At 54.6% G+C, this 13,879-nt stretch overlaps 3 protein-coding genes across 3 annotated transcripts; 1 reads left to right on the top strand and 2 right to left on the bottom strand.

Annotated features, from left to right (window-relative positions):
• Positions 1 to 87: 87 nt before the first annotated feature.
• Positions 88 to 6,101, bottom strand: C8A04DRAFT_36072 (ankyrin repeat-containing domain protein; the record flags this gene model as incomplete). The annotated part of the gene is made up of 15 exons (XM_062783396.1): positions 88 to 234; positions 343 to 1,754; positions 1,788 to 1,791; positions 1,834 to 2,106; positions 2,146 to 2,866; positions 2,897 to 2,903; positions 2,937 to 2,957; positions 2,997 to 3,138; positions 3,199 to 3,336; positions 3,367 to 3,594; positions 3,634 to 3,728; positions 3,759 to 4,529; positions 4,595 to 4,910; positions 4,986 to 5,041; positions 5,195 to 6,101. The coding sequence occupies 15 exons, from the start codon at positions 6,099 to 6,101 to the stop codon at positions 88 to 90; spliced, it is 5,238 nt and encodes a 1,745-aa protein (XP_062638523.1).
• Positions 6,102 to 9,396: 3,295 nt separating this feature from the next.
• On the top strand, positions 9,397 to 10,994 carry C8A04DRAFT_10947 (major facilitator superfamily domain-containing protein; the record flags this gene model as incomplete). The annotated part of the gene is made up of 3 exons (XM_062776772.1): positions 9,397 to 9,629; positions 9,718 to 9,935; positions 10,015 to 10,994. 3 exons carry the CDS (start codon positions 9,397 to 9,399, stop codon positions 10,992 to 10,994), a joined length of 1,431 nt encoding a protein of 476 aa, XP_062638522.1.
• Positions 10,995 to 12,203: 1,209 nt separating this feature from the next.
• On the bottom strand, positions 12,204 to 13,171 carry C8A04DRAFT_36070 (uncharacterized protein; the record flags this gene model as incomplete). The annotated part of the gene is made up of 3 exons (XM_062783395.1): positions 12,204 to 12,715; positions 12,748 to 12,919; positions 12,986 to 13,171. 3 exons carry the CDS (start codon positions 13,169 to 13,171, stop codon positions 12,204 to 12,206), a joined length of 870 nt encoding a protein of 289 aa, XP_062638521.1.
• Between the last annotated feature and the right edge of the window lie 708 nt (positions 13,172 to 13,879).

The raw sequence follows: 13,879 nt of genomic DNA, 5'->3' as shown, positions 1-13,879 counted from the left end.
TGCGCTTGCAAAGAGGTAGGTAGGAGATATTAATTACTTCCAGGCCCACGAAACTGAGTTATAAATCGGAGGGTGATGGTCGTTGTCTCACGAGCCCGTTGTTATCTCCGCCGTCCCCCCAAAAGATTTTATCATCTCCTGCGCTTCAACATCATGGCGATACAAAGCGGCCCGCATTGCATTTCCATATCCCCCCCCCACAGCATTGACATCCGCGCCCTTTTCTAACAGTAGCTGTACCATGCCATAATCCCCCCGGTCGCACGCTACTAACAATGGTGTACGACCAGACTCCGGATCCCGCGCTTCTGTGTCAGCCCGGTGGGCGAGCAGCAGCCGTACCACGTCACGATTCCCCCGATCAGTCTCTACTAATAGCGGCGTACGACGAGAATTCGGCTCCCGCGCTTCTTTGTTAGCCCCGCCGTCTACCAGAACCCTGGAGAGTTGTGTGTTACCGCCACCGGTTGCCAGTAATAGCGCCGTCCGACCTTGTTTGTCAACTGTCTCTAGATTTGCTTTGTGTTGCAAAAGTAGGGAAACCAGGTCAATGTCGCGGCGTTCGACAGCCACAAGGAGGGCAGTGAGTCCGCTTTCCGAATGCGTAGCTTCGGTGTCGGCACCTCGGCGAAGGAGAAGCCCAGCCACTTTCTTGTGGCCTTTCGTCGAAGCAGCGAGCAGCGGACTGCCGTATGCGCCACCCCGCGATGAAGGATCGGCTTTATGCTCAAGGAGAAGTTCGACAACCTTTTCTCCCCCCTGGATTACCGCGGCGGCTTGCAGCGCGGTACCGTAGTATCCGCCCAGGGCGTTTACGTCGATCTTGGGCTTGTGCTGCAAAAGCTCTTCCACTAGGGACTTGCCTCCGTGGTGTGCTGCCGCTTGTAGGGCGGTGCCATATTTGCCGCCATACGCATTTCCGTCCGCGCCGGCAGCGAGGAGGAGGCGGAAGATCTTCCGCTGCTTCTGGCTCAGGTGCCGACAGGGATCGAGCATAGCGAGCAGTGGTGTTAGGCCTTCTCTATTTCGGACCTCGACATTGGCGTGATTCTCAATGAGTAGTTTGACCATGGTCTTATTGCCGCTCTGCACAGCTATGTGTAAGGCGCTGACATTGGCGCCTCCTCCCACTGCGGCATTCGCGTCTGCTCCCGCCCGCAGGAGGCTCTCTACGATGTCTTCGTTTTCCGTGTGATGATGAGACAGCTCAGAGATCAAAGTCGCAAGGAGGGGTGTGCACTCTGCCTGATCTTTTGCCTCTGTGTCCTCCTTGGCTGCGAGCAGCAGATTGACTATCTTCACATATCGCTGTTTCGCTGCGGCATGCAACAGGCTGCCATACTTAGCCTCTGCGTCCGGGATTGCTCCTGCTATTATCAGTAGTCGAACACTCTGCGGCTGGTCGAGCTCAACTGCGAGTGCCAGTGGAGTCAAAGGAGCGGCCCGAGCGGGTCTTTCGTGCACAGTCACGTTGATGTCGGCTCCATGAAGCTGGCCAAGTATGGTCGATATGATGCTCAGATTTCCAGACCGAAGGGCGGCGTGCAAGGGAGTGTTCGTTTTGTTTGCATTCCGTTCATCCGGTCGAGCCCTGGAATGCAGCAGGCGTTCCACAATCACTTCGTTGAGTGGATTATGCTCGATCGCCTCAGCCTCCAATACCGCCAGTAATGGTGTGCGCCCGTTGCCGTCCTTGGTGTTGGGGTCAGCCCCTTCCCGGAGGAGCAAGTCGACAACCTCGGAGTCTTTTTTCTCTGTGGCAACGTGGAGTACAGTGCCTCTGTCACCAATCTGTGCGTCAGGGGCCGCTTTTCTTTGCAACAATTGCTCGACTGTCTTGTATTGGCCGAGTTCGACTGCCAGCGCGAGCGGCGTTTGGCCTGTAATAATTTTCAGATTCAAGTCGGCCCAGTAATGCGGGTTCAGAATGGCCGTGATGATCCGATCGTTGCCGGCTCTGATCGCGGCGTGCAGAGGACTGTTGTTTTGGTCCGACGTGAGCACATTCGGGTCCGCGCCCGCTTCAAGGTGCGCCTCCGCAATTTCTTCCAGCCCCTGTTCGGCGGCGGCGATCAGGGGTGGGGTCTGGTAGTTGCTTATGTCTATCTGGTGTTTGGTTTTATAATTTGCCAACAAGAGGTCAACAACGGTCTCGCCTTTGGATGCCCAATCATGAGGCAAGAATTTTTTGATCGTGGACTGGGGCGAGTTCGGGTCGATAAGCAGCCCCAGGATCGCCCGGCGCCTCAACAACACAGCGATGTCAAGTGAATTCGCGCCGTGATCGTCTTCTTTTTCCATTTGAGCTCCGCAACGTAGCAGCTCTTCGACAACTGCCGTATTGCCTTCGAGAGTGGCTACATGGAGTGCAGTCCTCCCACCCACGCCCGGTGCATTGGGATCAGCACGGTGGTTTAAAAGCAACTTGACGATGTCGTTGTCCCATTTGATGGCCGAGTGCAGCGCCCTTGTGCAGTGCCTGGCCTCTATTTGATGCGCTCGTACGCTGAGTAGACGAAAGACCACGCACCTATGCTTGTTTCTCACCGCCAAAGGCAACGCCGACCCGCCGGAACCGTGCAGACGCACTCCATGTTGTAGTAGTAGATCAACGCCGACGTAGTATCCACTTGCGCTTGCGCTTATGACAGCCTTTATGCCGTCATCGTGAAGGGAAAGATCCAGACCTGGCCAGTCAAACAGTGTCTCAAGCGTCTCCTCGTCCACCTTGTGGTCAACAGCCCAGGGCAACAGACCCGGCCCGTTGGCACTTGAATTCTTCTGGGCGCTGGCAATTAGCTCACGGATGTGGTCGGAGCTCCACATATCCTCGATCAGCTCAGGACACTTGGTGGAAATAGCCCATCTCAGAACGTCCATTACGTCCTGGGCGCACCCTGTGTCTAGATCATGGGTGTCTGCAGCGCTCAAGGCACCGACTATCGCCCCAGCGTCGTCTTTTAGTTCCAAAAGCTTGACTAAGGGTTTCTTCCGACCCCGCTTGGCTTTGGCGCGTCTGGAAAGACCCCAGGCGGTCACGTAGTCCGAGATGGCGCGCTTAGACTCATCAAATATCCGCCAACCCTCTGACAGGGTTTCCATGGCCGACATGGCCTCAAATCCGACGGTGCCAAAGCGCTGATCGGACAGGTCGCTGGATCACGCTGCGTTGCGGTAAAGATTGCCCAGAGCCCTAACTGCTCGTTCCTGCAGTTCGCGTGGTACATTGTCCATCAGCCACCGCAAGAGATTCTCGGCTTCAATCAACTGATTTTTGCGTCTCAGGCCCTTGGCCTCGCGCAAAAGCGAGCGCATAACTTCACTTGTCGTCGGTAACTTGGCTCTTTGAAGAAGTGGCGGAATTACCGTCATAAGCGCATCTTCTCTAGAGCCGATACCAGACGACACCACGGTGTTGGCAAGAACCCCAACATGGGTGTTTGTGAGGCCAAGGTACAACTGGTCTTCCGTAACGCCTTCCCCGCCAGAAGCCGAGATTTGTCTCCGCCGCGTCCACGACTCAGCACCGATAAGAGGATGCATGATGTCGGCGATTCTGCTGATGAATATGGCAAAAATATCCTGGGAGATAAGCTGTAGAAGCGAACTTTGGGTGGATATAGAGAGGCAAACGCCGTCCAACACTTCGAAATTCCATGGGTCAGGCCTAGTCGCCATCATGAGGGGCACAGAAAGTGTAGTCAGAAACTCGTAGGGCATCTGGCTGTCTAGGGAGGCGCCTTCGTACTCTCCATCACCCAGCATGGATGCACGGTTCTCGGAAGCAAGCTGAGCAAGTTTCACGGGATCTGTGTCTATCCCGTGCGTCTGGGTAGCCCAGAGACGAATAGCTGAGACCAAGTCGTCCCGCCTTTCGCGCCGCTCCGCCATGAATGCTTTTCTCCTAGATATGCGGTCCAGGGCACCCAGGTGACGGATGGACCATAGCCAGAGGCTCAATGCAGCCTCGAGTTGGCATTCACTGATCTCCCAACGCCCCATGACGTGGTGCATGGAAAAGTGAATGGGCAGGCTCTCTGGCCGCGCCGTCGAATTCTCATCGGCAGACATGGTGAACGGCTCGTGTAAGCGGCAAGTGGTGGACCACACCAAGCTGGTGGATTCTTTCCACCCCTTGAGCAGGGCCATATCCGAAAAGACGTGCTTCGCCGCTTCTTGTAGTGCATTTTTTAGCCGTCTCGCCACCTCTCGGATTTTCGTGTTCCATTTTTCCTCTTCGGCCTGAATCATGCCGCCGGTCATATAGGATAGCGAGGCTCTGTAATGTAAAATTCTGGCTGCTTCGTTTGGTTGAGGGTCTTTCCATTCGTTCAGCTTGACCCAAGACACGGCCGTTATGACACTGTACGGATTTTCGAAGTTCCTTTGCTGTTGCGCATAGAACCCGGCGAGCCCGCGGGTTCCCGGCGCCACATTGACACCGTAGTCATGCGAGTGTAGACCAGGGTTCCGCCGGGAGTCGTTTGGGCTCTTCAGTGGTGACGGGAGATCGTCGATAAACCACCCGCCTAGGAATGATAGAGGCGTTAGCAGAGCCATACGTACACAACCAGACGGATACAGGTATCCTTACTTGCCTTTAAACTCATCATCGGCCTCTCTCTCTCAATGTTTGAGGCTTGCCAATCCAATTCATGGCCATCAAGATCCCTTCTCAGCTTGAGCTTGTTCTGGTCCGCACCGAGACGTCGGGACCGGAGGAGGGCGCGAACGATGGCCATGCACAGGGTGACGGCTAGTTGATACAGCGCAACGGACCCATGCAAACCTCTGAGGCCGACGAACTGGCAAACGAAACCGCAGCATGAACTACCGATGGCTACCCCGAGCCCGAATCCGGGTCGAGCGAGTCGCGATGCTCCCGGTCGCCGCGGCGAATCCACTGCGGCCTCGGTTTTCCAGGACGTGATGTAGGTATCTCCTGGTTTTTAGTAAGCAAAAGCGTTGAATAGCTGGTCGCCCACGCGTTGATTGCCAGGCTGAAGCCAGAACATGGTTATGTTATTGTTGGGTTTGGACTCTGCGTCGCACTCGGCGTCGCGCTCTACGTCGCGCTTTGAGTCGGACTCGGCGCGCTCTGTGTCGTGCTCTACGTCGCGCTCTGCGTCGCACTCGGTGTCATTTGGCGCCAGACGGCGCTTTGATCGATAAATGAGCGAAGCTAGACCCGAACGATACGGTGGATACGCCTTGTTGGCGTTGTTGAGAAATCGAAATTGCCGCTCGGCCGACCTGCCGTCGACCAGGATAGCGCAGCAAATCATGCCAATGACCAACAGGGTCATCCCGACAGTGGTGAGGCAGAAGGACCATAAGCCCGGCAAGCCATCCTCCTCATACAGTTCGGGGTAGTAGAAAGTGACCCAGGTCGCGTAGGCAAAGAAGCTGAGTTGAAGGAGAGTCCCCAGCGCAGCGATAATGCGAAGGAGCTGGCGAGGCAGAGGCTTAATACCAATATTCAAGCTCAAGTTAGGATGCGGTGCGAAATCACGGACCCCCCCAGCCTCCGCAGCCCCAATTTCCACCCAGTCCGTAATATTGTACCCATTGGCACATAAAAGAGTCTTTGGCAAATACAAGCCGCATGACGGTGGCCTTCTCGTGTCCACTGTTCCGCTTTCGAAACGATGGTAAAAGTCGTTCGGCCCCGGCGTGACGCGGAAAAATTCGAGGATGAGCGGGCGGCCGAAGACACGGCAGATGCCACCGTTGGACCAAAGCTCACAGACATCATCGCTTGTGGAGGAGCAGAGTTCGGCTTCAGCGACACCGTGGGCTTCTTGGGCTCTGCCGATCAAGGCTTTAAGCGACGAGCTTCCGTAAAGGCGAATTACCGAGACGACGGCGGTGATAACTCCAATGGGCGCAATACCAAAAATTATGCTGTCCCAAATGCTGGTGGACTCGCTGAGGAATTGTTTAGAGGCCTGCTCGCCAAACAGGACGAGAATGGGAGCGAGGTCGGTGGCGAAGTTGTTGGAGAAATCATTCCAGTCATCTGGCCCAGAAAGCGCGTGCGCAGGGGCGACCAGGGAAAAAAGGGTAGCGACACCAGAGATGAGAAAGGGATTAGCAGCCATGGCCGGATCCACCGCTTCACGGTCGCGATGTCCTGTGCTGCCTTAGATGAGTCCTAGAAGGTGCGAGCTCGGTATTAGGAGGTTGGGCGCAAGCCCAGCTTCAGCAGCCAAAGCACCAACACAACAATGGAGTTGTGTGTTCCGCGTGACATTTCCAGTTCGTGTCCCAACCACGGATCTCGAAGCTGATCTGGGAGCTGATCAGGGAGCTGATAGCGATAACCTATCAGCGGTGCAGCTGCTTGCGACGTGTCGAGGGCTGGGAGGGGAACTGGAGCTGCAGCCCTGTCAAGGTTGGCGAGGGGCTGAAAGTCGATCTTGGTGCTTTTTTTACACAGGAGATCGCGAAGCTCGTCTTCTTGGGTGAGGGACGTCCCACCGCGCCGTCATGGAGGAAGATCTCGGCGACGATCATCCGCACCAGCGAGGCACACTGCCCGAGGGCGTGGATTTTGGGAACCTAAACTCTGACGTGGAGCTAGAACAAGAGAGCGACGGGCAAGAGCACATCGACTGCGCGGTTCGAGTTGCACTTCCAGGTTGAGCATGAGATAATTCATCGACTGCAGAGCAGCGGTGCCTTAACATCCTATATCACATTGCGGGCCTGAAAAGCCCTGTGGACTCAATGTCCCTTGTCCAGCTTCTGATTAGTTGGAGAATTCCCCGGTCTTGCAGAAGGCATGGACGGGCGTGACAAAACACCACTGTAAATATCTTGTGTTTGGCGAAGGCAACACGCTCCTCGTGCAAACCGTCATAGATATGTTGGAGACCGTTAATGACGTTGCCAGTGCCAAATATGACGATGAATGAATTATATTCACGTCTCAGTGTTTACGGAGGAGATCCGCTACACCTTTGTCCTGAACCTGATCAGTAAAGCGACAGCCGCTGTGCTCGGGGCTCAAAACCACGGTGCCTTGACGCCACTGCACTTTGCCGTGGGATACGACAGATGTCCAAAGTGCAACAAGTGGAAATTGTCGAAGAGCTGTTGCAGAGGCATGATGGGGCTCTCGCCCTCCCATAAGGCCCCCGACGGGCTGACCCCTTGTCCGTACCACCTTGAGACAGCCAAGCATTTCGAGGAGAACTGGGTTGAGTCACTGAGAAGAGTGTCGATTTTCGGATCAGAGATACACTAAAACTCTAGGTGTCGCTCAAAGGAGCCGAGGACGAAGCCATAAGGCCGCCGCACGTCACCAACTTCAAGAGTAGCCTCGACGTGTAAATCCCAGGCCTAGGTGCTATCGATACTTACCTAATTAACCCTGGTTAACTCATTGACTTGCTCAAGATATCCGCGTATCCTTCAGCTTCGACAGACACCCGTAGGACGCACTGATCCTCGCCTCTAATATTGAGGACGGTTACAAAAGAGCAACCTTCGGTAGCATGCTGTCTTTCGTCTCATTCGGGGAGTTTCGCATTCATGGGGGGAACCAAAGGATCAACCTCGTTGGACGGCGTGACCCCCTATTTATATTCAGCTCGCTAAGGAAGAAACGCGTTGAGCGGGTCATCGAAGTCGTTGTTGGGGACCTAACCCCCCATCTCATGGAGAGGAAATCATCGAAGATTCACTTGGAAGCAAACCTTCAAGTACCTGGTACCTTAAAACTTCACGACCTGTGAATTGAAGAGATCTGCACTGCCTTTCCGGTCAGATTCAGTCACTACACGAGCAAGATTGGATCGATGGGGTTGGACGGTTTCTCATCTTGAATGATTATCCGGTCGGAATACTAATGTCGACGTCTAGATCACACAACTTGGATGGTCCAAGTTGACAAAAGAACAAGAGCTCATTAGGTATGTACACAACACCCGCTTGGCTCTTAGTTAGGGCTAGGGTTACGGTGAGGTTATGACACATGGAAAAATACTCGGAGGACCAGCCGGCAGTATTCGTTTTCCATATGTAGTTTATCTCTTTAGATTTTCGCAAATACACTATAACTAGCTGAGGAAATCTAGCGCTGTCGGTTTCTCTGCATCGGTAAAGTTGCGCTAGTTTCGTCGGATGCCTTGGTCTAAGAAAATGTAATTATCGAACCAATATCTCAAGGCTTGAGTTTGGAGGAGCCGTTGGTCGTCGAGGATACTTGGTGTGTCGGGGATACCCGAACCCGGAGTTTATGACCTGGGCCAGCAAAAGAAACAAGAGACATAGTCCCTTGTCAGGGTAAAAGGAAGACCACGGTGGCTCGGGTGGAAACGCGGCGACGTTTTACTACACCCTTACACTAAGTACGCCATGTAATTACGAGCTTGGCGAGGTTGCGATCTTAGATCTGTCAACCGGCAAAATTTACGGTAACTGCGTGCAGTGTACACTTGCACAACTCGGTAGCAAGGGGAGCAGGGGAGTCATGAATGATGTCGTGGTTCCCCGCTGTCTCCATTCCGGAGTCTTCGGCACTCGCACAAAAGACCCCCAAACTCGAAATTCCGGGGAAGTGACCCCACATTTCGACCGCTGATCCTGGCATTCCACTCCCAGTCCACCCCAGAACCCGGCTCCGGCAGCCAAGTTTCCACACGCTGCGGCTTCCTCAGTGGCCGAGTGGAAAAGCCGGCCGAAACTGATCAAGCTTTTGCGGGGGGGAAAGGCTCGATCTGGAAGGTTGACTTGAACTGGAGTTCGTCCCCTTGACCGGCAGTGAAGGCAATTGGTGGAATGAGCTCACCCGAGCTTGGGATGAAAGAAGGCGTGTGGAATGCGACGATCGGTGTGCTTCGGTGCGATGTGGAATCCGAGCAGGGGCATCGCCAGCGTCCTGCAGTCTGCCGTCATCGTGCCACGAACCATCCAATGCCCATTGAAAGAAATGTCCTTGGCCCAGAATGTATTCGTACACATGTCTTCGCCCGGAGAACCCTGGAAGTTGGAACAGTGGATTGCACGACCTGGCCCCCAAGACCGACGGATGACCGTGCACTCTCGACCCCTCCCTCATCCGTTGATGTGAAAGGTGCGGGTGTGAGGAATGCCCCGAAGAAGCACCGTTGCACCAAGCGCGGGGAAGAGAATGAGACGCAACGTTCTGTCTGGGGGACCTGGGGCCCTTCATTTTGGAGTCTCGGTTTGGGGAAGCAGGGACACAAATGGGAAACTTTGATTGTCGATCTTTGAGAGATCCCTTGGGACCCTTTGGGGTTGAAATAAAACCGACCACCGCTCTGCTCCGTTTCCCGTTGTTTGCACTGCCAACCATTATTATCTCGGCAGATCTCCCTCGGCACAGAACCCCACGACATCGCCGTGGACCGATCGCGGCCTCGAACAACCATGGCGGCAAGCACGTTCTGGAAGCGGCGCTCGCTGCGGGTACCCGATGATCGGACCACGCGGGCCGCCGAACTCACGCTGCGGCAGTCGTTGTACCCGATCTGTCTCGTCACCGTGCTCTTTTTCCTGTGGGGCTTTAGTTACGGCCTCCTGGACACGCTCAACAAGCATTTTCAGAACACGCTTGGGATTGACAAGACGAGATCGTCGGGATTGCAGGCAGCGTATTTTGGGTGAGTTTTGGCAGGAAGGATGGATTGTTGGGGGTTGTAATTGGGTGGGGAAGAGAAGAGCTAAGACTGACTGGGCTATTTTTGATAGTGCATACCCCCTCGCATCACTCGGCCATGCGGCGTGGATTTTGCGACACTTTGGATATCGGGCTGTATTTATCTGGGGATTGTTTTTGTACGGTCTCGGCGCCTTGCTGGCCATCCCGGCTATCATAAGCCGCTCGTTTGGCGGGTTTTGTGCCTGCATTTTCATCATCGGGAATGGTCTCGGTTCGCTTGAGACGGCGGCCAACCCGTACATCACCGGTAAGCGTCTTGTATCTTTTTACGCACCACCTTCCCCAAGCCCGTTTTTCGTCGTTCCTTTTACTTACTATTTCTCTAGTCTGCGGTCCACCCAAGTACTCCGAGGTTCGGATCAACCTAGCCCAAGCTTTCAATGGCATTGGCACTGTGATCGCACCCGTCCTCGGCTCCTACGTCTTCTTCAACTTCGACGAAGAAACAGCCCTCAAAAATGTGCAATGGGTCTACCTTGCCATCGCCTGCTTCGTCTTCCTGCTCGCCGCCGCCTTCTTCTTCTCCACCATCCCCGAAATCACCGACGCCGATATGGCTTTCCAGGCCAACGAGACCCACTCCGGGGCTGCCAACGACCAACCCTTCTTCAAGCAGTGGCGCCTGTTCCACGCGGCGTTTGCGCAGTTCTGTTACACTGGCGCGCAGGTGGCGATCGCGGGATATTTCATCAACTACGCCACCGAGACGCGGTCCAACACCGATTCGGCGCTGGGCTCGAAGTTCCTGGCGGGGTCCCAGGCTGGGTTTGCGATAGGCCGGTTTGGCGGTGTCGCGCTCATGCATTTCCTCCTGCCGCGGAAGGTATTCCTGTTTTTCTTAACAATGTGCATCGTGTTCTCCGCGCCGGCCATCACGCAGCGCGAGAACACGGGCCTGAGCATGGTGTTTGTGACCATGTTCTTCGAGTCGATTTGCTTCCCGACCATTGTGGCGCTGGGCATGCGGGGGCTAGGCCGGCATACGAAGCGCGGGTCTGGGTACATTGTGGGTGGTGTCGTGGGCGGTGCGTGTGTGCCGCCGCTGATGGGTGTTGCTGCGGACAGGCATGGCACCGGGTTTGCGATGGTGGTTCCGTTATGTTTCTTTGTGGGCGCGTGGACGTATGCGTTGGCGGTCAACTTTGTGCCGGCGTACCGAGATCCGATTGACGCGTTTGCACAGACGGATGTGGGTGTGCGGGAGCGGGATACTGACGAGGCGGATCAGAAAGTTGGGACATTGGGCGGTGCTGAAACTGGCGATGTGGAGGAGAAGGCGGGGGCGAAGAACCTGGAGAAGGTGTAATTAGGGGGCACACATTTGGATATGCTCAAGCAGTAGTAGTTTGAGGCCCTATATGCGTAATAGTGCCGTGTTTGCAATGATATCCCCGAATCACCCGATCCCTCCTCGATAACTCGGACGTAGCTGTTGGCAGCTGGGTAAGCAACTCGCCAAGGGCATTGAGTTCAGGTTATTGCGTTGTTATTATGATTTCCGGGATCATAATCAGAGCTTTCTCTCTAGGAGACACTGTGTCTTTACAGTAATTATACCGCGGTAATTGAGGGATTGGTTTGAAAGTCGAAAGGTGCAAGCCGTAACCTCTTGAATAAGAAGACAACTGCCCCTTATCGTGCCTCCTAACACACTCTCAGTGCGCCACATCGGGTTCGATACAGTCAACACTGTATAGATGCAATGTAATACGGATTGGATTACCTTACCTAGGGAGCTGGATCCACCCTGGCAAGATGAACAACAGTTCATCCCATGTTAACTAACGCGAGCACGCCACAAAAATCAGCTTGATAGCACATTGTTATCATCTCGGGCGCGTGAGAATTCCCTTTGGGTGGTTTACCCCTCTGTAGCTCTTCTTCAGAGTACTTAGGTAATGTAATAATTGATATCTATTGTAACGCGGTCACACAAACCACCAGTATCTGTCTAATTTCCTATGCATCGCATTCACGACAACAAACTGGTTTGCGAGGATCAAGGTTACGGCGATCAACGCCGTGATACCCACACTCCCTATCCCAAGGATCACTACTGTGTTATCTACCCCATACTCGGTCTGGTACGTACCTACACCCCCCATCGGGACATATGTACAATGCCAGGTCTCCCTACCCCCTTCTCGTCTTCCCTTTCGCGCCCTTTGCCTTCAAGCGCACGGGGCAAATTGGCGTCCGTCCTGTACGTGTCAGACAGGTTTAGCCGCTGAAATGCTTCCCCCCGGCCGTAGTTTGGGTTGGCTATGACAAGGGGGCGGCGCCATTGACCTGCATGGTCCTGTTGTACACGGCAAAGCCGCTGACGCGGGGGATGATGGCCGGCGCCTACATGCCGTCTTGGAGCTATGGAACAAGTGAGGAAGGGAGCTATCTTGGAGGATCAGGTTTTACAAGGTGAGAAGCCCCTGGGACTTTGCTCTGGCTGGGAAGTAGTATAATTATACTCTGGGCATCGGTTCAGAGAGGCCTACATAATAAAATCTAATTTTATGTCTTAAGTTCCTATAAACGTGAACACGCGGTCCTGGGCGGACTGGCCTCTCGACACGCGGGTTCGCAGCTTTGGAGTACCCGATCCACCAGGGAATGCACGCACCGACACGGCACCTTTTTGATCGGCATGTCGCTGGTTCCAGTCATCAACCACTTCATCGAACGTCCTATAGTCGTCCAAGGTTAGGCGAAAGGTTTCCGTCTCCAGGGCCTCCCGCATGTCGGGGGTCAGCTGCGGATTCAATTCAGGGGTGATAACAAAATGTGGCACCGTGATGGCCGTGCTTAAATCACTGAACTTCCCGGACACGATTTGCCGGGCCGCAACATCTAGGTAGAAGATGCCCAACTGTTGGAAGAGGGGGATATCATGCAGAATTTTGCGGAAGTCGGCCGGCTGCACATCCTCCTCCTCTGGCGCGTGCCCAAATTCCTTCACAATGCCCCGTATTGGGGGGACACGGCCATCCCGGCCTAGGAATCGGGACCGCATCTCCATACGCCCAGGTGCCTCTGTTCGTCCAGCAGGACGTAGCCAAAGCAACGAATGGAAAGGTCCTCATGGCCGGCTTCCTGCAGGCGCCCAAACGCCCGGCACTCGCAGTTGAAGGGCTCGGAATAATCGTAAAAGGCACTCATGAGTTCCCGGTCTTCTGGATCGGCGGTGCTTTCGTAGTCGGGGGGGCCCATCCATGCATCGTCGTAGAGGAATCGGAACTGTCGTTTGTCGCCGTTTTAGTCTCCAATTACTGTCCCGTACAAATGGATGCGAGGAATGCTTACCAGCTTAAGAGCGTATATTTGGTTGTCCATCCGGACCTTGAAAACATGGGCATGTAACCCCTCGCCCAGGTAATCGAGAAATTCGATCGACGGGTTGCCATCAAATTTAAACGGATTTAACTTCGGCCCGTCGCATTGCGGCAGAGGTACGAGATCTTCGCGTGAGCGCGGCCAATCTGGATACATGGTGAACGGCATCGTGGACAGTTGTGGATCGATGAAATCCCTCAGGGCCTTTGGGAAAAATAGTAGGGGGAAACATTCAAGCAAAGCCCTTTTGGCGCCAGCCGGCGCCTTATTTGTACCATCTCATGCGGTCGCAGCGTCGCCGCCATAAGTTGTGAAGAAGGTCGGTGATATCAACTGTGAGATGCGTTGAAGGAGGCGTGAAATTTCTTAGTCAGCGGACCAGCTAATCAGAGCGGCTAACTCCCTGAAAATTGTGGATGCGCTCGCCCATACGTGCTCTCATTGGCTAGTCCGATCTTGGCAGTGGATATGTGGGTCCGCTGACCCGCCCGCCTGCCACCGTCACAAACACAGAGGGCGACTCGGACGCGAGAACACCAAGCGACCGGGAGAGGGCGGTTAACCCTCATGGATGGCCGGTTCATTCTCCGTCTCCTTCGGTTGTTGGGTGGCAATCCGGAAGTGACAAAACGGAGACAGAATGGGCACTTCCGGCTCTCTTTGTCATTCCAGCGGTGGTTCAAGCATTTCTCCTACCTTCTTCCCTCTTTCACGCGCGCCTAACCCAACTGGGTCATATATTTATATATTGAGCGCTCGCGCCACGCATCCAAGCCCCATGCCCGTCTCGACGTCGTGAGCAACATATCGTAAGCGAGAACGAGGTGCCTGGTGCTAAGGCCAGTAGTAGGTTCAGCTTGCCTG

The sequence above is a fragment of the Dichotomopilus funicola genome, assembly GCF_033296635.1.
Source record: "Dichotomopilus funicola strain CBS 141.50 unplaced genomic scaffold C8A04scaffold_18, whole genome shotgun sequence".
Taxonomy (NCBI): Eukaryota; Fungi; Ascomycota; class Sordariomycetes; order Sordariales; family Chaetomiaceae; genus Dichotomopilus; species Dichotomopilus funicola.
The sequence above is the reverse complement of the archived record's forward strand: the minus strand, read 5'-3'. Positions and strand labels throughout refer to the sequence as shown.